General features: G+C 37.0%; 2 protein-coding genes across 5 annotated transcripts in view; both read right to left on the minus strand.

Moving 5' to 3' along the window:
- Nucleotides 1-1,059: 1,059 nt before the first annotated feature.
- LOC133871379 (coatomer subunit beta-1) lies at nt 1,060-7,880 on the minus strand. Of its 3 annotated transcripts, none has more exons than XM_062308834.1 (7): nt 7,727-7,796; nt 6,633-6,686; nt 4,415-6,467; nt 3,223-3,732; nt 2,382-2,467; nt 1,405-1,649; nt 1,060-1,318 (listed from the first exon to the last, which is right to left on the minus strand). In XM_062308834.1, exons 3-6 carry the CDS (start codon nt 6,458-6,460, stop codon nt 1,445-1,447), a joined length of 2,847 nt encoding a protein of 948 aa, XP_062164818.1. In that variant the 5' UTR covers nt 6,461-6,467; nt 6,633-6,686; nt 7,727-7,796; the 3' UTR covers nt 1,060-1,318; nt 1,405-1,444. The 3 variants fall into 3 exon arrangements, with proteins under 3 accessions (XP_062164818.1, XP_062164825.1, XP_062164810.1); XM_062308841.1 differs by lacking the exon at nt 6,633-6,686 and adding an exon at nt 7,475-7,553 and having other exon boundaries at nt 7,727-7,791; XM_062308826.1 differs by lacking the exon at nt 6,633-6,686 and having other exon boundaries at nt 7,727-7,880.
- A 4,564-nt stretch (nt 7,881-12,444) lies between these two features.
- Nucleotides 12,445-23,119, minus strand: part of LOC133871407 (DNA topoisomerase 3-beta) — a 32,209-nt gene continuing 21,534 nt past the window's right edge. For both annotated transcript variants that reach the window (XM_062308870.1, XM_062308865.1), the window contains exons 14-15: nt 17,754-17,933; nt 12,445-13,227 (exon numbers count right to left, since the gene is read on the minus strand). In XM_062308870.1, the coding sequence (XP_062164854.1) occupies nt 12,610-13,227; nt 17,754-17,933 (798 nt within the window). In that variant the 3' untranslated portion in view covers nt 12,445-12,609. The remainder of the gene's footprint in view (nt 13,228-17,753; nt 17,934-23,119) is intronic.

Consider the following 23,119-nt stretch of genomic DNA (forward strand, 5'->3'; position numbering starts at 1 on the left):
GTGCTTTTCTTGTCTTTTTCTTTTTTTCTTTTTTTTAAAAAAAAAACACTTAGGATTTTTCTTTTGTTTTTAAAATCGATGAACATGAAAAGAGAAGTAAAGCCCATTCAATTACTTTTTGTTGCTAGCTTTTAGTTATGAGAAATGTAATTCCGTATTCTATTGTTTTTCTTCCATTATTCTTTGTTGATGTGTCATTATTAATTCATTTTTAAATTTTATTTTTCTTTTCTTTTTTTTTTCTTTTTTTTTTGTTCTTTTTAATTAAGATTGATCTAAAAATAAATTGACAATACCACGTCAATAAGAAAAAGTACAAAGAAAATATCAAATAACATATTTCTTTAGCTGTTATTATTGGTTCCTAACCTACCTCCTTTATATTTTTGGTCCCTTGTGTTGCACCATATCATCTCCTTTATAGCCGAGGTGGATGCCAGGCCGAATGAAAAAGAGTGTTGTTAGGAATAATTCAACTTTTATTACAAATATTTTAGAATGCCGAGTTCTGTTGGCATTCAATGTGGCATGACGTATGAGCAGGACAAACGAAGAGTTAGTGGATTCTATCGTTTCCTCCAAAACATATATAGATGATAAGATCCACCAATACTCAATAGTATCAAAAGCTAGGGATACGACCAAGTGGCTTCAACTGCTTCATTCAGAGGCATACCTACTGCCTGCCCCCTACACCAGAAACCACCACGTGTTCTACTTTATTATTCCTGCTGAAATTTGATTAACAAGGAATGCTTTCTGAAAAAGGGATTCTCTCACATTCTTTTGTGCCGAGAGCTCGGAGAACTTTCTAAACATATAATGTTATAACCATTGACCCTCATCCCCTCTCTATTATATTCTAGTTCTAAAATTCAATCCTATCCATGAATTCAAAAAGAGTTTATCACTCAATCTATTCATTTGATTCGGATGAAACTTGAAAAAGATAAAATGAAAAAAAAAGAAAAAAAAAATTGGAGGTTTTTGAGAAGGTGAAGGTAATTGTTTGACATTACTGAACAGTCTTTTATCCACACCCAATGAATTGGTTGAAAATAGCAACACAAAAATAGCCAAGTGTATATATATAAACTAACTTAACAGTTTGTATAAATTTGATAATCAAACTTACATCTAGAAACTAGCTACAATTGAATTTTTATGGAAAATTTGGAGCAAAAATCTTGTCCAGATGCAAGTCAAAGAAATACTGCATTGTTGCCGCAACCTCATAAGAGTATAGCTCCAGAACGAATCCGCTGATGCAAAGAAAACAAAAAGGCACACATAATCCTTCTACTTTGGGAGCAAGAACCTACACAAATCACAGTTAGAAATACAAGTTCAGATTAAAAAGAAAGAAAGAAAAAAAATTTACTCTTAGAAGAGTAACATGAATACCAGCAATGACGTGAAACAGTGACACTAATGTCGACTGCACTTAACGTCCGCCCTTCTGCTTGAGAGTGATCTTATCCCCCAAACTGAGAGCAATCCCTTGGGTCTTGCTTCTTATCCTGATGTAGCCACTCAGCTTACCATCTTCCTGTTTCTCTATGCTCACATTCACCAAAGCATCCTCCCCAAACACGCTCTTCGCATACAAGTTGGCTGCCAGGAATCCACACTCACCATCTAGTGCCGACCTGATAACTCAAACCACCCAAGAAAAGATGACAAAGGAAAAATAGATGTATGGAATACCAGCGAATATTAATATCATGAAGAGAAACAGAGCACATATGGGAATATTGTATCTGGACAGATTGAGGCATTAGTTCCATGGTAAACATCTTATAATTTCATTCTTATTTCTGGCTTCGCATTCCCCAGTTTTTTTTCTTTTTTTTCCTGTTGAGTTTTGTTTGATTTAAGTTTCTCTGACTGTTGAGAAACTAAACCATGGCAACCTAGCCTACTAAACCATCTCCTTAATCCCAACTACTTCGGAATGAGTTACATGAATCCCTTTTCAACATTCAGCTATATATTAGTCAAACCAACAATGACCTACTCAGCTTAAACTGCAATCCATATCCAAACTCATCCCAGCCTGGCCCGAGTTTCAGCTTTGGTATCAAGCCTAGGCACCTTTCCACTAAAGCAGTGAAGTCCAGGCAAATATTATCATCTTCCTACTTGAATAATGCACTAGCAAAGACAGTTGTAACGTTTTATATGTGAGACCACAACTAGTCACACCATAGCAAGCAATTCGGTCAACTACTTTCAGTTCCATATGTTTTTGGAAATGGTAACTATTTGTACATAAAACCATAAAAGTATTTGAGATCTCTAATCCCACACCTATCACATGCATTAAACCCAGTGCTAATCAACCAGGAATTTTAGCCAGCCAACAAGTAGAAATAACTTACGTTGCAGTTAGGCACTTCATGTTGGTTGATTTGATAATATGGAAAAGGAATTCCTTCTCTTCTTGAATTACAGTGTTAACAGCAACCTGCAGCATAACACATTTACATTCACATTAATCAAATTCATCAACCAAGCACTACTGCAAAAGAAAATGGTTGCTCAAAAAGGGTAAGCCTACTAAAAGAAGCAGAGCTTTGTGAAAAAGTAGAAGCAAGGACAGAGAGGAAGGGAGCAAATTAAAAGCAGCTCTAGCTTTCTGAAAGTAATATAAATGAGAAACTCAATGAGTACAAAGACCAAATTTCTGCCTACTAGGGTTAATAATTCTTATCTTTAATTTAAGCTGAATATGCCATGCTAACATTTGAATAAGCTTGTTTTTGGTGTAGTTTCATTCTTGATCCAACAATTAAGTGTGTGAAGAGATTAGAGGAGGCCTAATGTTCACACACCTTAGACATAAGCTCTTGAGCATTAAGCCAAAAACCGACGTATTTTTTATTTATTTTTTTCATTTTAAGCTAATATTATATAGAATTACCAAAAGTATTCAAGCAAGGTTGATTGTGTTATAATGGTACTTCAGCCTTGAGGGCATATCTTTTTACCATTTGAGTCTAGAACAAAAATCTTTGGCATCAACTTCAAATTGTTAGAACTATTGATTTCCCAACCATACAGGAATTGATTGACTGAAAGAGGTGCAAATAAATCACTGCTTCATAAAATACTGGTAGAGACTTTGGTTCAGTCCCAATAACCTAGTAAGTTGCTGCCTTTCAATTATGCAAAAAATTTGTAGTATTATTGCACAAGTAAAGAAAGGAATTTCACAGATACCTTGTTTTCCCACTCAAACTCTGCCCACATGGTTCTAAAAGCTGCATCACTACAAACTGCAGGTGAGATGTAGTCCATGATATCTATATGAATGTCATTTAGCACAACGACTGTTCGCTCATGTACATTTGAAGTCTCATAAACAATGTTCCCGAATATGACTCCAGTCTCAGTTGAGGAAACCTTGATATTGGCCTTTATTTGTTTGCTTGATTCGGGAGCTAGGGTATAATTCTGTGGACGTTCAACAAGTTTAAGATCACCCATTGTTGCCAACTCCAGACACAAATTCTGTAAGGTCTCCTTAGTTCGATTGATAACTGTAACATCAAGGACAATATCATAATGATGAACGGTCACATAAGCTTCAGCATACACTGGATCACTAAATCCAGTGAGTTGGAGAATGCGGTTAAGCTTATTTGCATCATCCCCATCCTTGACAAACTCTCCAGTTGCACGCTTTAAATCATCTTGGACCTCATCTTCTAGCTCCAGTTGGCTCATACCCTGGAAGTTAGATGCAGTCAGGAAACTAATGTGGGTGTGGGTGCATGCAGTCAGGAAACTTATATGTATGTTATACTTAAAAAAACCACTAATAAAAAAAAGATCACATATCTAACCGTCATAAATCAAGAAACACCAATATACTCACAAAAATCAAAGTACCTAAGAAGATAGAGGAGAATATTTCTATTAAGAAAGATAAGACCTCCACAATTTTCGGCATCTATTACTAGTAACCATACCCTCTTAAATTAACCCCAGAAATTTAACTTGGAAGGAAATGATAATTTTTCGTATTTATGCTAAGATTCAAAGAAAATGCCAATCAGAGAACTGGATCTCAAATAAAAAAAATATTGACAGTGAATCAACCAACATAGCATATAAAATACAAGAACACAGCAGGAGAAGATCAACAAAACTTCACATCCGTGCACTCTGTTCATGTCCATATATTCTGTTTTAGCAAAATATATGCAGTGATTACCAGGAATTTTATCAGTAAAACTATAGAGAGGCAATCACCAGTTTTGTATCTATAGTGGAAGGAAATGTCCAAAAAATCATAAAAAAGTGGAAGGACAGATAACTGTGTGACAATGTCATCTTCATCAGAGTCTGCAGAACTCACACATACATTTCAATATTCACATATTTGATCACAAATGCAGAAGTTTTCTACCTTTCTGCTCTTCAAATGGTAGAAGTCAATCAGGTCATCTGGTTGTGCATGAGAAATCTGAGCCTTTGCCTTCATCTCCTCTGTTTCCCGTAATTGTTTTTCTGAGAGCATTTCAACAAAACTCTGACGGCAAGATTGCAACCATATTTTTCTGATCTCATCACCGGTATTGCAGAGCAATCTTATGCAGACGACAATCCTATCATAAGAATCATTATCAATTGGGTGCGGAAGAACTGGAGATTGTCCTAATTGCAGCATTGAGACCATGATCAACAATGCCTGTGTAAATGCCCTATTCACTTCAACTTTAGATGGCTGAACCTCTTCCAATCTCAGAACAAGCTTTGTCAGTGTGCAGGCTACAACTGCCCCAAGGAAGAAGTCACCGGTGAGAAGAAGGGATCTCAGGTTCCCAGATGTTAAGGATCCGTGAACAAGGGTAGGAAGGGAAAAAGCAGTTTCAGAGGCAGCACTCTGTGTAGCATAGGTTCCATCAGCAAGAATAGCCGGTCTTTTGGAAGAAACAGTCATGGAGTTTACTTGCTGAACCTTCTTTGAAGGATCAGTAGCTTCTCCTTCTTCTGAAACTGAGTAAAAAGGTAACTCTCCAAGACACTGTTTAATGGTTGCAATGCCACTCTCAACTTCAGAAAGTGACAAGCAATACTCTCCAATGATCCAAAGAGCACAAGAACATACACGTGCAGATCGGATCTGGTAGAAAGTGTCCAATAGCCTTGTTACTATTGAAACCCTAAGTTTAGGGTTTGTTTCAATTATCTCTCGAACAAAAACAACAACATCAACAGCTGACCCAACATTACTGTCACCCAAGAAATCCATCAACAGGTGCACCACTGTGCTCGCAACTTCTGGGAACTTAATTGCACAAGAATGAATGGCTTGAATAAGCATCTGCCTGTATTCACCATTCTTCTCAAGCTCTCCACTCTGAGTTTTAACAACTTCCTTCTTCAAAGTAAGAACAACCTCATTGATGTTTCGGGGAGTAATAAGTTCAAGAACAATGTCAAGTGTCTTCCTCCTGATGTCAAGATTCGGGCTAGAAAGTGCCCTAAGCACATCCATGATCATATCAACCATAATCTCCCTATGAGAAGACTTGAGCTCATTCAGCCGATCAAGCACAATAAGTTTCACATTGTTGTCACTTTGAGAAAGAAGAAGCTTACAGTAAGTGTTTGCAGCAGCCCTAATAGCAGTAGGAGCAGATGACAGAGAAACAAGTGTTCCGGCACACTCCGAAATAACTGCAGTTGAAGGCACGTCCAATAAAGATGTAATGATCATTATGTACTTTCCCTTCTCACCTCGATTTGTTCTGCACACCTTTCGGATCAACTCCAATGCAACCATCTGAAGCAATTCACCCCATTCAGAAACCTTGTTAACATGAGTCAAAAGGTAATTAATCGCACGATCCTGGGCACAAGTAAAGAGCATGAGAAATGCATTCCGCTTAGCTGATTGATCCTGTTCCGTGGAAAGAACCTTCTCGATCATATCGGGTGCATCAACCAAAAGCTGCTCACCCTGTGGAAGCTTATATATGGACATCACAGCTAATATAGCATTCCTCCTTATATACGGGTGCCGATGCTCCAAATTTTGCAAAACAGAAGGGATTAATGGCTCAATTAGTTCCGTCTCGTTCAAGCGGCAAAGAAACCTCAAAGTTACACCACGAATATACTCATTTGGGTGCTGGAGGTTGTTTCTCAAATTTTGACATATCAAAATCATTTCAGGCAAGACCCTACCCTTCACATCGGTTTTGTCAATAATCTCCAAATATAGCAGCAGAAGTTTTTGGATTGTGTGGTCCTCAGATGGCAAAACGTATCTAACAATTGTAATGAAAAGCTGAGGTAGTGTTTCACCATTCAACAAAAGCATGATGGCTTTCTTCATTGCATCAATTTTTGCAGGCACGTCATTGCCTTCAAGAGATTCCCTAATCTCGTTTGCAATCGCAGGTGTTCCTTTGTCAAAGTGAATGAGCAGAGTACAAGATTTCTCCATTTCTTAACTGCTTCCAAGAAGTACATTTGATTCATATTAATTCATATCAAGAATTCAAATATGAGCAACTTAATTTAAGAAGAACCATAGCAAACACATAGATGCTTTCTTTAGACATCAAAAAAGATAGAAAAATAAATTAAATGTAATATAAGCATAGGTGTGTTCATACTCGTAATAAGTGATTAACTTTTAAGGTGAGTGTGAACCTCGTGTGATCCTCCTCCTGTGGGCATGGCACGGCACGGACAGATTAGAGTTGAGTTATAGCCCACTGATTGAGTTGGTTATAAGGCTAAGTTGAGTTAAATTGTGAATTATATAAGCAAATTTAATATTTTTTTTTTATCTTTTTTATTTTCAGAGGGGAGAAAACAAATAAATACATCAAGATTTAGAATAAAACTTTACAGTATTCAAATATATTCAACAAATTTTTTTATAATAATAACATGAGCAATATGTTTCATAAGTGTCCCCTCCCACTTTCTTCCAATCCATGTGCGCAACCAGCTGACCTCCCAAACTATACCAACAGCCATATTTTCCTTAAGTTCACAAAAAGTTCCTTATACTCTTTCCATTCACCAGACATGATGGTTTCCAATCACTCAAAAAAAAAAAAAAAAAAAAAAAAAAAAAAATTGCTTTGAGAGTTAAGGAAATCTCAGTCCGACCTAACTTTAAAAGACTTGCTACTTCCATTATAAGCGTTTAACCGTAATTGAAGACAAAAGCATGCGTTAACAAGTCAGATCATATTCCAATCACATCAGATCTGAAGTTAAAATTCCAAACCAAAAACTAAATGAGTTTGGCTTGAAATAATATTGGAAACAAACAATCCATCTAATTGGTTGCCGAGAAAAAGGTAGGAAGAAAAAGAGAATAGAATGTCGTAGAAGCACGGTACAAGACATTTATCATTTTCTCAATTCAGATCAATTATCAAAATCCAATCCTGAAACTACAATATCGATGTTTGGTTTCGCAAAAATCAGATCAAAAACCAACCTGTAACGCAAATTCAACGGCTTCAGATCCGGAAAATAATGCAAAACGCAATGATAGTATGTTTAGTTGCCGAGAAAATCTAAGAAAGGAGAAGAAAAGTCAATACGGTATCTCGAAAGTATAAGATTTTTTATCTTCTTCCCCCTTTCTCGTCGAATTTCTCAGCATCCAAACAGAAGGCGAATTATCAATCGACAAGATCTTTAAAAAAGGAAGAGAGAGAGAGAGAGAGAGAGAGAGAAATAGCCGAACCTTAGCGGGATGAGGTGGTTGAAGGAGAGAGCGGAGCAATGTGTGAACTCCGGGTGCAGAGTACAATGAAATTAGATCTGAAATGTTTGGCTATTTATACCGTAGGAATTGTTATACGGAGCGAGCAAATTTGCTATCTCCGTTCTTCTTCGGACTGTTTTCTTACTTCCATTTTTTAAGTGTAATCCTAGTCATATATTTTTGGAGTAATTACTTTTTTTTCCAACGAATTATCAATTTTGCGATAATTCCTCACGAACTATTAACTCGATCAAAATAAAGCATCAAACTACCATAGTTACAAATTTTTTCCCCTTCCTTAATTCAGAGGGGTTAAATCCGATGATCAACACCTCACATGACCGTCACATGCCATTTTATAAGTTTTTCTTCCTATTTTACTCTCATCTTTGTTGTTAGTTCATGGGAACATGTTGGAAGAGGATAGTAATTCATGAGAAAAAATATGATTACCCCAAAGAATGAGAATCTACACCAATAATTTTTTTCTTTTTTTATAAGTAAACGGCATATTTCATTCTCTCTCTACTCTCAAACAACACAAAAACCCCCAAACTCACATACACAAAGAACCAAAAAACCACAAACACATAGACTGGATTGTGAGTGTGATGTCTCATATCACCTGGGAATAGGGATGTGCTTATATGTATAAACGCACATTCCTTAACACATCGTGTTTTAAAGCCGTGATGGTCATGAACCTATCAAAACTCCGCAGTTAAACATGTTTCTGCGAAAGTAGTATTAGGATGGGTGACCTCTTGAAAAGTATGGTTCGGGAGAGCCAAAAGCAGACAATATTGTATCGTTTGGGGTGGGTCGTTACAGCTAGAATGGCGTCTAGGGTTTCGATTTGCTTGGTGGTGTTCGTTGTGTGTCTTTTCGCACCGTCTCTAACAAGGATCGGTGCCGAGGATTCGGAATCAAAGGAGTTCGTGCTCACCTTGGACCACTCGAACTTCTCCGAAACTGTCAGCAAGCACAACTTCATCATCGTCGAGTTCTACGCCCCATGGTATTATAACCACCCGATCCTTATGCTTCTATCAACAAATCTCACTCTTAGTATTCAGTTTTGGAAATTTGGATCTGGATTGAAGGTAGAGGGATTGAGTGTGTGGGGTATGAGGAATTGTTGGTGGCTCTAAATATAGGGCTTGATCTTTTTCTGGGCTTTGTGAAGCCCACTTTGAAAGTGTACGGCATTAATTGCGAGCTTGATCTAGTACTTTTCGCTACTTTTTGTCTCCATTTCCGTCTTACATTGTTAGGTGAACACACTTCTCTTCCCTTTTTTTTTCCCCTCTTTTTGATTCCGTAGCCATATTTTCTTATAAGATGTTTGCGCTACAAAACAGAGGCAAAGCATAAAAGGAGGTACGTCTTTTTCCAATCAAAAGTTAATTTTCTATGCCTACTCGCATGCTAACATTTTTCTTTCAGTAGTGCATTCTATCTGATTGTTGTGGTTTTTAAGCTTCTTTTGGGTTGTTATTGGATCTTGATTCTTCATAAAGGCGTTATAGTGTAGAAGTTAAATTGAGCTTCGGATTCGCGCCTGTTATATGCAGAATTTGGATGGTAGCGTCTTGTAGGGCAAAATTAATCATATTTCTATGAAGTATTTAACATACAATCATTGAAATTCACTACGTATGAACGTCTCAAAGTTTTAAGAGGGAAGGAAATTAATTATATTTTGGATTAACTTACTCTGCTTAGTTTGCTTATGATGTTGAATTATGTTTCTGTTACTGTATTTCTAGCTAAATTTATTGGGTTTGAGCAACTTTTGACAAGAATTTCATTTTTGCTATTGTCGTAGTGAATTTAAATCGGATCAGTTCCAATTATGTTTTGCTAGTTGGGCATAATTGCATCCTTTTCTTCACATGGTTATTTGAATTCATCAATTTTCATGACACTGATCTGATACTAATCGCTTAAGGATGTCCTAAATTTTTTTAAATATTTGATATTTTTGGAAACCTATTTTCAGAGGAAAAGGTTTCCAGGATTTTTCCTATGCGTAAAACAAGTTAAGAATCATTTCTGCTTGAGCCTTCTCATTTTTCAGTTCATGGAGATATGCTCCAATGTTATTGAATTACATTTTTCTTTCTAATCCATTAAGTTCTTATCAAAAAATTTGGAGTTTGTGGGAAAAGGTCAGCTTTTTGCGGTATTACCCAATTTTTGAATTTTTTGTAGCTAAAGGTTTATTGCATAGTTTGGATCTATATTTGTTAAAGGAAGGATTATGGGTTTAATGATAGTTATTGTTGGGGACTTGGGGATGTCATTGTTGGATCCAAAATTGAAATTATTAGGGTGGTTTGATATAATTTTCTCTAAATTAATCTACATAATTATTGACCCGAATGAATTTGCTAAAAATATATATATATATTTGTAGCTGAATTCTCGTTTTGTGTTGTCCCAATGGCCAAATTCTCAAATATGCAGGATATCCATTGCTTTATATGTATGTTTCAGTTCTCAAATGTTTAAATTTTCGCTTCTTATAGCTCTGGAATTGATCTTTTAGATTCTACTTATTATCTAATATGGAACACTAAGGTCCTAAAATTAACTATCATAACTAGTTTTTCATCTTTGTTGTTATTGTTCTTCTGCTGCTGCTGCTGCGGCTCTACTTTCGCAATCTTAGTTTTTTTGTCAATATATATTTATGCCATCTGTTATTTATTATTCTCAGGAAGTGTTCAAGAGGGTCATAATACTACCTAGGCCACCTGAAAGTTTTGCACTACAGACAGTTCAGGAAGTTGTTTATTATCCTGAGGAGTTAGTTGCTATAAATTACAATTTAGAGCTGAGAGAACTATTTTATTTTATTTTTGGGTCTTGTGAACAAAATGTATCTTAGACAATTGAGATTAATTGAATCAAGTTGAGCTGAGTTCAGTTTTTTTTATCTGGAAATGTTCTTTTAAATCTTTCTATTCCTACCAAGTAACTGTTGCTTGTAACTTTCCTTTGAGTGTCTGATTCTGAAATGGAAATCTCCATGTAATTGTCAACGAATACATAATGCAAGTAGTCTATTTACAACTGGTATCACCTCTTTATCATCCAACATCTTGGCAGATGGATAATGCTATTGTTTCTCAAACAACACTAGCATTATTATGTAAGGCAGAACATAGATTTTTGGACACATGAGGCTTTTTTGTCTGTGCCATAAATGAGAAGGTGTTTTGAAATTTTATTGAATTGGTTTTGGTGAAACGTGCATCACTCATATATATATTTAAAAGAATAATTTAAATACAAAAGTTTAATTACATAAACTTTAACATTTTAAGATAAAAAATAGGAAGAAATTGATTTGAATTGTAGAAAGAATTGTTGGCATTTACTTATATATATATATATATATTGTTGGCGTGAATTCTAATTCTTTGGGGCAATTACATTTTTCTCCGTGAACTACCACACTCTTCCAACATGCCCCCATGAACTGATAACAAAGATGAGGATAAAATAGGAAGAAAAAATTGTAATACGGCATGTGACGGTAACGTGAGGCGTTAACAGTCGGATTTATCCCTTCTGACTGACGGAAGGGGGAAAACCTGTAACTTTGGCAGTTTGATGCTATATTTTGGTTAAGTTGGTAGTTCGTGGGGGATTAGTGCAAAAGTTGGTAGTTCATGGAGAAAAATGTAATTACCCCTATATTTTTTTTCCTGGTTGTAATCTCGTTATAATAATTCTTTTCCTTTTTTATCTACCAAAAAAAAAAAAAAAAAAAACAACAAACAAACAAACAAACAAACAAACAAACAATTATTTTCCTTCTTTTTACTTCAAAAAAATTAATTTCCCTTTTTTTTTTACCCTTTTTGTGTTGGATATTTTTTTTACTAATTTATTAAGTGTATAAGTATATTATAACTTACGAAGTATAAGTGTATAAGATATAAATACTAACCTATACAAGCAAACTGTCTATAAAAATAGAATATTTAGTGTATATATAAATATCAGTATTTTTCTTTAATTCAATATCCATATGTATTTAATTGTATACTTACATATAATATGTGTATAAGATATAAGTACTAATATATAATTAAAATACATTACTATTTTTAATAGTATAAGTATATAATATGAATTAGGGCGACTAGTTTATATGTAAATGTAAGCACTAGTATATATAGGACTTTGCTTAGATGTCAACGGTCTATATTTAATTTCAAGTTTTCTACGAGAAAGAGAGTAAAACAAAATCTAAACCGTTTAAAAAACCCGGATATTTTCTCTAGTGTTCTTTTTTACAATACCTAAGCCAAATCCGTGTATATATATATATATATCAGTAATATAGTGTATATATTATACTATAGTGAATCTGTTAAGTATAAATAACTAGGTTAGTATGCGTTCATACTAGTATATAACTATAGTGTATGGCAATCTTATCTATATATAGGAAATAATTAGAAAATAAAATAAAATAGGACATAACTATTTATGCTTACAATTTTATATATATATATATATATATATATATATATATATATATATATATATATATATCACAAATCTTGACTATCAAGGCACTCTGTCGAAGCTTTAACAGAAACAAACATATCACAAATCTCGACTAGATTCCACATAACAGGACGTAATCCCTTCCAATGGCAGTCCATATAACCCAAATCTTTCACAAAGCGGTAATCATAAAATTGAATATTATTAACAAACATTTTTTTTTTTTTTTGGTAAGTTACAAACAGTTTTTCAGTCAAACGGAAATGGCAGTTTCAAGTGCTAAAAGCATATATATATATATATATATATATATATATATATATATGACGTTTTGTTCAGAAATCTCGGAAACTCATTTTGGGGTCCCCTCTTTTCCCACCACCCCGTCCTCTTCCTCTTCCTCTACCTCTCATGCGCCTGGAAAATGACTTGCCATGCTTCACTTCCACAAGTGAATGAAGCAACTCATCGCAAAGAATGCAACCAACATAAAGGGTAGCTCCATCCTCCAAAGGGGTCGTCTTCTTATTGAAGTCAACTTCTATGATTGTAGTGTCGCAATCTGGACACCGCTCCCGAGTAGTGGAAATCCTGTGAGCACCTTGAGGGAGGAAGACAAGGCAATTGCACATATTGCAATCAAGTCTCCACTTGGGAGCACTTACAGGGTCTAGGACAAGCGTCCCGCTACATTCCGGGCAAGCACAGACTCCTTGGGCAATCACTGAATGTCGGCATGTCGGGTGCGGACAGAGGAAGCATGGCATTCCAGCTCCCTTCCCCAACTTGCCAGAAGTACGGCTTTTAATGGCACCAAAGAGCGTGTCAACACCTTCAAATGGAGGGCTATTGTAGCAGTATGGGCAGAGCGGGAATGACTTGCCTTCTGGGCCAGGCATGGAGAAGATTAGAAGCTCAAAGTTGTCTAAAGGGCAAGAAAGTTCCTTGTACAACTGCGAAAAAAAAATAAAAATGGTTTCATATCAACTATGAAGATATCCAGTGAAGGATGTCGGAACAGAGCGCTAATAAATGCATGCTTGACTAAAGCAAGAACAGCTCAAAGATTGAGAAGATTAAATGTAATTCACTTCCAACAAGTTTAATAGAGCTTATATTGATGACGATAATGATAAACCATGCTACTAAATCTGAATGAGTAAGAGATCCCTAGAGATCCCTTGAAAGCTTTACATTTCCAAAACAATACCAAGGTGGAACACTAATTAGTAAAGCATTTCGACTAATTTTACTACAAACTCATTCCGTTCTGCATATCCCTTTTTTTTTTTTTTTGATAAGTAAAATTTATTGAAAAGGCGCAAAGGAGCGTAACCCAAAGTACACAGGATGTATACAAGGAACCCCTAAGGAACAGGGGAAAGAGAACAACTGTCTAAGAAATCAAAATAGGAACAATCATGTATAGTCTTAATTCTATCCCTCCACATATACAACACTTGCAACATCTTTCTCTTCAGATTAGACAAACCCGTCTCACAATCTTCAAAGCAGCGAGCATTCCGTTCCCTCCAGATGCACCACATCAAACACAGCGGAGCCATGCGCCAAATCTGTAACGAGGTCCGATTACCCTTTTGGCCCCTCCAACTCCCCAACATATCTTTCACCGACTTCGGCATTACCCATTCCACCCCAAACAGTTGCAAGAGAACCCTCCATAATTCAGAAGCCATCATACAATGCAGAAATAAATGATCGATGGATTCTCCAGCGGATTTACACATATAGCACCAATCCATTACGATAAAGTTTCTCTTACGAAGATTATCCAGAGTTAAAGATTTCCCTAGAGTTGCCGTCCAAACAAAGAAAGCCACTCTCGGGGGAACATTAACTTTCCAAATACTTTTCCATGGGAAGGAGAACTGAGAATGACTCGACAACAAATGATAATAGGACTTAACCTCAAAGGATATCTTACGGGCTGGCACCCAATACAACTTATCCTCTCCCTCGCTACTAACTTTGAAGTTGTACAAAATCCCAAAGAATCTACTAACCGCATCGACCTCCCAATCATGAACCGGACGAGCAAACAAAATATTCCATGAGATGGTGCCATTTTGTCTCTGCATAATATCCTCCACCCAAGCATCCTTTCTTGTAGCAATAAGAAACAACTCAGGAAAGAGGATCTTCAAAGGAATATCCCCACACCAAACATCATGCCAAAACAAGACTTTCGAGCCATCCCCGATCTCATATTTCACATGCGCAACGAAGTCATCCCATCCCCTCCTAATGCTTTTCCACACACCAAACCCATAAGAACCCCCAACCTCCTTAGAACAGCAACCACCCCTCGAACTACCATATTTGACCTCCACCACCTTTCTCCAAAAAGCATCTCTCTCCATAGCGAATCTCCATAACCATTTACCCATCAATGCTTTGTTGAATCTAACCAAACTTCTCACTCCCAACCCTCCCGAAGCTTTTGAAGAGCAAATCGTACGCCAATTAACCAAATGAATTTTGAATTCATCACCAACACCACCCCATAGGAAATCTCTCTGAAGTTTCTCCATCCGATTAGCCATACCCACAGGAATAGGGAAAAGAGAAAGAAAATACGTAGGAAGGCTAGAGAGAGTGCTATTAATCAAAGTAAGCCTCCCCCCTCTAGATAAACACACCTTCTTCCACCCTGCTAGTCTAACTTCCATCTTCTCAATAACATTGTTCCATATATTAGAATCTTTATATTTAGCACCCAACGGAAGGCCCAAATACTTAATCGGAAGCGAAGCCACACCACACCCAAGGATACTAGCCAACTCCTCGACATCCTCTACCTCTCCCACCGGGACCATCTCAGATTTGGATAAATTGATTCTCAAGCCGGAAACTGCTTCAAAACAAAGCAACAAACACCTCAGATCTCGGACCTGATCAACAACCGGATCACAGAAAATCAACGTATCATCCGCAAATAATAAATGGGAAACCTTCATGGCAACCTGGGAACTCGATCCCACTGAGAAACCCGATAGCCGCCCACTATCCACTGCTGCATATGTCATCCGACTGAAAACCTCCATCACCATCACGAACAAGAGCGAAGACAAAGGATCCCCTTGTCGAAGACCCCGAGAACTACGAAAAAACCCTGAAGGCGACCCATTAATATTGATGGAAAAAGAAACAGTAGAAATAGCATGAGCAATCCAACCAACCCATTTCTCCCCAAAACCACATCTTTTTAGAACGTAAAGCAAAAATTCCCAATTGACATGATCATAGGCCTTCTCCAGATCCAATTTGCAAATTATGCCCGGAGTTCCAGAACGAATCCTACTATCCACACATTCGTTAGCCACCAACACTGAATCCAGAATTTGCCTCCCCTCTACAAAAGCATTCTGAGACTGAGAAACAACCTTCCCCAAAACCACCTTCAACCTATTAGCCAGAATCTTAGAGATGATTTTATACATACCACCTATTAAGCTGATAGGACGAAAATCCTTGATATCCACCGCTCCGGCCTTCTTTGGAATCAACGACACAAAAGTAGCATTAAGGCTCTTTTCAAATTTACCGGTAGAGTAAAACTCCTTCAGCACCGCAAATATATCATTCTTCAATATCTCCCAACACTTCTGAAAGAAAGCCATAGAGAAACCATCAGGCCCAGGAGCCTTATCCCCTTTGAAGTTCTGAATAACCGCCCAAATCTCATCTTCCTCAAACTCACGTTCCAACCAAATTCTATCTATATCATCAATGGAAGAGAACGATAAGTCATCTACCTTTGGTCTCCACTGATACTGCTCACTATAAAGCTTCGCGTAGAAGTCTACAATGTGATCTTTGATAACTGCACGATCCTCAGTCAATTGACCATCCACCACCAGTGCCTCAATCATGTTATGCCTTCTATGAGAGTTAGCCACACGGTGAAAAAATTTTGTGTTGCTGTCCCCCTCTTTTAACCACAGAGCCCTGGACTTCTGTCTCCAACTGACCTCTTCAAGAAAGACATGCTGCTCTAACTTTCTGGAAAATTCTACCCTCTTTTCTTTTTCTTCATCAGATAACGGCCTCTCCTCTGCAATCAAATCCAGCTCGCACAGTTCAGTCTCAAGTTTCTTCTTATTAGCCCCTACATTTCCAAACACCTCCTCGTTCCATTTTCTAAGGTCAAATTTCAAAGCTTTTAATTTCCGAGCAAACACATAGCTAGGCGACCCTTCGAACCCATAAGATCTCCACCAACCCTTTACCAACTCCTCAAAACCATCAACTTGCAACCACATATTCTCAAACTTAAAAGACCCTCTGCCTCGTCTACCGATGCCGCAATCCAAGAGCAAAGGATAATGATCCGATAGAACCCGAGGCAAACGCCTTTGAGAAACCTCAGGAAAATACTCCTCCCAATCTGGAGACAACAAAAAACGATCTATTCTGGACCACGAACGGCAATTAGACCAGGTGGATCTCCCCCCAACCAAGGGAAGATCAATGAGAGCCTGATCAAAAATGAACTCAGAAAACTCAACCATAGCATGGGTAGATCTCCCTTCCCCCCCTCTTTCGCTCGGATACCATACAGCGTTAAAATCCCCCCCCATACACCACGGCATCTCCCAAATATTCCTCACACCCGCCAATTCATCCCAAAGGCCTCTTCTATCACAATCATCATTAGGCCCATAAACACCCGCAAAACCCCACTCAAAAAAGTCTGACACATTCCGAAAGGCACAGGCTACCACGTATCTCCCAACATACTCTTCAAACTTCTCAACAACTCTTTTATCCCACATCAACAAAATACCTCCCGAAGCCCCTCTAGAGCCCAAATACACCCAATCCACATAAGCACAGCCCCAAACACTATAAACCAACTCCCTGGTAATAAACTCCAATTTTGTTTCTTGTAAACATACAATGTCTGCTTTCCATTCCCTCAACAACCCCCTAATCTTCGTTCTTTTCTCAAACTCATTCATGCCCCGCACATTCCAAGAAATTATTTTTGGCTTCAACATAAGCATTTCTAAAACAATATCTAGGTGGAAAAATGATTTAGTTAAGCATCTTGGCTAATCTGATATGAATCCATTGTGGCCTAAATTTACATTATATGAAACCAGCTTGTTCTATAGATTTTGGACCGAGTATAAAAGTTAGATATTATTAATTCTAATCACATTTTCATTTTGCACCTAAATTTCATTAGCTCAGAGTCCAAGGAACCAATACATTCGACCCAACCTTGTGTCTTGTAACATACAAGAGAGAGAGAGAGAGAGGGATAGAAGGATGTAAATTTAGCTAGAGTACAAAGGCAGTATGGAAATAGTTATAAGGTAAACCATTGTCCAGGAACCAACACCAGCAGTATGTGCTTTATGAAATTAATTCACTAAAAAACAGGAAAAAATTATAGGTGTTGAGAGGTACATGTTAAAGACTAAAATTAATTCATCTAAATAAGTAATCTTACCTTGATAGTTCCCTTTTGAGGAAGATAATAAACCTCCTCACATGTTCCGCAGTACATCCGTGCTGGTTGCGCAGAGATGTATTTCATGTATCGAAGGCATTTCCCGCACTTACTAAGAGCACGTCCTGAGTCAGCAAGTGGAGAAAACTGTGCTTCAAACAACGCATCCATGTTTTCAATCTGGAACAAGAGAATAACAAAAGAGAAGTTATATGATGAGTTAAGCATAAGCATCGTAATTTCATAACAGTACAGCAGATGCGGCGGTGAAGAATATCTAAAAGAGCATGTTCAATCTTGTGAACGCTTGGATCAGATAAAAATGTCATGCATCATGCACATCATTTTGATGCTTCTAGTGATAGTCTTTGATAATTAGCCACTAAACCCAAAAACTTCAACACATGATGAATTCAATATTGATAGACTTGCTTTACTGTCAGCTGAATTATTGTCAAAGATCTTTCACCTGCCACTTTATATTACAACTAGCCAACTAAATGGAAACTGAGAATAAGACTGAACATCCATGCACTGAAAATAGGGGGGGAGAAGGACAGGGAGCCAGGCAGGGGCTCAATGAGCTAGGCCTCTTTGGGCTACTCTATGGACCAATAAACCTGCTCACAAAGCCACAACTATGATATTTCTTCCTGAAAAGGAGCTAAAGGTTATCAAGGATTTCCAATCAGTAAAGGTGATTTAAGTCTGCTTCCCAGTAAACGGTCCTGGCAGCTTCATTTGCTCTATTGGCAGAGGGATTTATAGAATTTGAAAACATGGTCTGAAGAGGGATCATAGGGAGTTCCCTCATTTATAATACCGAGGGCGAAGGAGATGCAAAAGTATAACCCCTCTCAAAGAGAGTAAAGAAGACAGCATAGCTGGGGGTGAAAAATTGAAAATGCGGTTAATATTTTTAGATATCTGCAACCGCATCCGCGTGGCTATTGAAGTTATTAAATGTGGTTATTATCCACATTAATAAATAAATCTATCTAAATCTATTTGCAAGAGTAAATAATGCAGTTATTACTATATGCAAGCTTAAATAAATTAATATTTAACTTATTACACAATTAGCGATTATCAGTCATAGAGGGTCATTGTTTGAGTAACTGGTATTTGGATTACCAAATAAAAGAAAAAAAAAAAGGAAAAGAAAAAAAAATGCAATGAAGTATGACTTTGAGATAATAGTGAAAAAAACTCAACATAATCTAAAGGTCCTAAACTTACCAAATCAAAAATGATGTCGTTTTAGTGAAATGTATATATATATAAAGGGAATGCGGATGCAGTTATTAACCCCATCTACATACCCTAAAATTGCTATCTGCATCCGCATATGCGAATATTGGTTTTGCTAACCGCATCCGCATGTGCGGATAGCGGATGTGAGCGGTTATTATCCGCCCGCATTTTCGCCCCTAAGCACCTTTCCACTACAACAATAGGCGAATTCATGAACAACAAAATATGAAATAAGAACAAATTAGCTAATTCGAGTTACTGGTGCCAAGTCATTTGATCTGGCATTGCTTAACCACTTCATGTACTAACAGCTGAGGAATTGGATAGACGTTTGTGTTTGCTTGTGACTATGAGACAGGCAGCTGTCTCTTTTAATTATTGGAGGACCAATATGGTATTGAACCATATTTTGGTCCTGTTTGGAAGTCTTGTATGCACTTTGGTGCAAATCCCACCACATCCTACATCACACAGTATGTGTTCTTATTTCAGGGTAAACTTTGTATTACTGAGAGATTCCTCGAGTCTCATCCATGAGTAGAACCATGGTGGTCTAAGTGCTGTCCTCCACAAGCAACATCTCACACTAGGTAATTGGGAAAATATCTGTAAAATATTTTCACATATTATATATAACTCGCTTTAAAATTATGCTACATAGATCTGTTATCATCAAACTAACACAAATAATGAAAGGACTTGATTTGGAAAAAAAACTTTTAGCCCCCCTCATCGCCCTCTCTTACTCCAGATTGTCATCATGCCAGTTAGACACTACTTGCATAGATCTTCAGAGCATAGAACTTGATTTTTTTTCATAACAATGTTCATTTTGCTAGATAATGACTTGTTCATATATACACTGGACAATTGGCTAACCAACTTAACAGTAGGGTCATTTTCGAAATAATAACAGAAAAAATATAATTGACAGATTTGCAAGGTTCACACACTATGCACATGTCTTTCTTTGGACTTTCATAGATTGATGCCTTAAGGACAATAAAAGTGCATCTTATTTCAGATCATCAGAATGGTAGTAATTGTAATCTTTTAAGGTTGTGATTGACATTTTTGAGTGACACGCTAAAAGAGTATTGTTCTGTCAATTTACTATAATACCACAAATTATTGAAGAAAGGCAAAAGCTGAAATTAGCTAGACTGAATTGAATTAAAATGGTAAGCTAACATTATTAAGCAGGAATACAGCCAGTGAGACATTTAACGTACATGTCGAACTATGAAGATACATATTCAGAAATGATTATCTGAAAAAGGATATTGAAACGTATGGATGGAAATATAAGGAAGAAAAAAGAAAGAAATGGGTGCAACCATGGCACGTTAAAGACAACAAAAATTCAGGACAACATAGGAAGTCACTGAAGATGGTTTGATCATGTGGAATAAAGACCAAAGTTTGCACTCTTTAAGGAGTGATTATATTTAAGTTGAAGGCACTAGAAAGACAAGATTAAGGCAAAAAAAGAACATCAATAAAGTGCAAACGAACATATGATCTATTAAATCAGCACAGGATACAACCTGATATAAAGTATTTATGCAGTAGATTGCAAGTATCAGGGATTTAAGGTGGAGAGATCAAGTGATACGCAGTCTTCCCCAGCTATGGTGGAGTTCTCTGAATTCATTTTTGAACAAGGTCTTATGGATATCCTCTAGTAGGTGAAAATTTAATGTGGTCTAATAACCGAGACCCTCCTTCGTGGTCTAGAATTGACAGGTTTCTTTTTTCTCCTCATCGAGAAGCTCAGTTTCCACCTAATTCCCAGAGGAGACTCCTAGGTTTCTATTGGATCACTTTCCAATTATGCTTGACTGTGGAGATGTTCATAGGAGCATACAGTATTTCAAGTTCGAGAATATGTGCTTAAAATTTGAGGGCTTTGTGGAAAAGGTGAAACAATGGTGGCTATCATACAGCTTCCAAGGCTCTCCTAGTTTTATCCTAGCGTGTAAACTAAAAGCTTTGAAAATAGACTTGAAAAAAATGGAATGAGGAGGTATTTGGTAATCTTGAGAAGCAGAAAAAGTTTCTTCTAAACAAACTCCAAAGTCTTGATGTTATTGCAGAAGATAGAACCTTATTTGATGTTGAGAATTTGAGAAAGGTCAAGATTATTAGTGACTTGGAGAGGACTACTCAATGAAGAAGTGAGGTGGAGACAGAAGTCAATAGCACTTTAGTTGAGAGAGGGAGATAAGAATACAAAAATTTTCCACCATGTGGCTAATTCAATCAGATGAAACAACACAATTGAATTTGGATGTTAATGGTTCAGTTTCTTCCGATTTTACAGAAATTAGAGAGCACATTTTGCAGTTTTACAATTGTCTTTACTTTGAATAGTTTAGTTGGTGGCCTAAATTGGATGGTCTTCTTTTTTATTCTATTGGTGATGAGGAGCCTATTTGGTTGGAGAGAGCTTTTGAGGAGCGTAAGGTTTTTGAGGTTGTGAAAGCTCTTAACGGTGATAAGACCTTGGGCCCTGATAGTTTTTCTTTGGCTTTCTTTTAGACTTGATGGGAGGTTCTCAAAGAAAATTTCATAAATGTTTTCCACGAGTTCCATGCTCAAGGTCAGTTTGAAAAAAGCCTCAATGCAACTTTTATTGCCCTTATTCCTAAGAAAGCAGAGGCTTTGGATATTAAGGTCTAAGGATTTTCATCCTATTAGTCTAGTGGGTGGCATCTATAAAATTATTTTCAAAGTCCTAGCTAACCGACTGAAATAGGTTTTGGAGAAGATTATATCCAAGAATTAGAAAACTTTCATTATTAGGTGAAGATTGATTTTAGACTCGGTCCTTTTTGCCAATGAATGCCTTGACATTAGAATCAGATGTGCTTTGTAAATTAGATTAAGAGAAGGCTTATGATTATGTTAATTGGGCTTTCCTACTGTATATGTTGAGGACATGTGATTTTGGGGAGAAATGTTGTGGGTAGATAGCTCATTGTATTTTTACGGTGCACTTATCTGTTTTGATTAATGGAACTCCCACCGGCTTCTTTAATAGTTCACATGGCCTCAGTAGAATGTTGTCCACTACTGTGAATAAGCTCTTATCAAGTTTTTCGGTGGGGTCTAGGAATAAAGGCGTGCTCATTTTGTTTCATCTCCAATTCACGGATGACACCTTATTTTTTGTGAGGCAAACGCCGATCACCTCCGTTATTTACGTTGCCTTTTCTTATGCTTTGAAGTTCTCATATTTGAAAATTAAGTTGGCTAAATCAGAGAGTCCAAGTTGGGGTCATGAAAGATGTTTAAGGCTAGGGTTGTATCCTTGGTTGTAGGGTTTTTTCTCTGCCTCTAAAGTACTTAGGTCTTCTATTTGGGGCTTCCTTCAAGGAAAAATCAATATGGGATGGTATTATTGAGATGATGAAACATCATTTGTTCGAAGCGACTTTATTGTCTAAAGGTGGTAGGATCACTTTGATTAAAAGCACTCTATCTAATTTGCTTACTTTTATTTTATTTTTGTTTCTTTTCCCCATCCCTGTTGGTGTTCCTAATCGTATACAGAAAATTCAGCAAGATTTCTTGTGGGGCGGAGTCGGTTATGAATTCAAATTCCATCTAGTAAGTTGGTCAAAGATTTGCACTCCAATATTCTCAAGTGGTTTAGGGGTTAGGAACTAGCTTCTTTTTAACCGAGCTCTTTTGGGGAAGTGGTTATGACGTTATGCCATAGAGAGAGTGACTCTATGGAGATTGGTTGTGGATTTTAAATATGACATGTGGGGAGGCTGATGTTCAAATGAGGTAATTAAGTCCTAAGGGGTTGGGGTGTGAACAAATATTATATTTGATGAGGGTGATGGTTTTGAGATCAGATTTTAGCATGACATATGGTGTAGGAATCAAACTTTGAAGGCAGCTTCCCAAGAGTTGTTTAGTATATCTCACTCCAAGGAGGCTTCAGTGGTGGATCATTTGCAGTTCTCTAATGACATGTTACTGTGGAACATTACCTTTATCATATCAGTGCATGATTGGGAGGTGGATTTGATTAACTTGTTCTTTAACCTTTTGTATTCTCTCAGGTTGAGACAAGGTGGTGAGGATAACATTTGTTGGAT

This window comes from Alnus glutinosa, chromosome 1 (genome assembly GCF_958979055.1).
Source record: "Alnus glutinosa chromosome 1, dhAlnGlut1.1, whole genome shotgun sequence".
In the NCBI taxonomy this organism is placed as follows: domain Eukaryota; kingdom Viridiplantae; phylum Streptophyta; class Magnoliopsida; order Fagales; family Betulaceae; genus Alnus; species Alnus glutinosa.

Coding starts and splice junctions, on each gene's coding strand:
- LOC133871379 (XM_062308826.1), bottom strand. CDS start 6,460: ATGGAGAAATCTTGTACTCTGCTCATTCACTTTGACAAAGGAACACCT. Junction 2,468..3,222: donor AGTTTGAGTGGGAAAACAAG/GTATCTGTGAAA, acceptor GTTATGCTGCAG/GTTGCTGTTAACACTGTAAT. Junction 1,650..2,381: donor ATGAAGTGCCTAACTGCAAC/GTAAGTTATTTC, acceptor TTGAGTTATCAG/GTCGGCACTAGATGGTGAGT.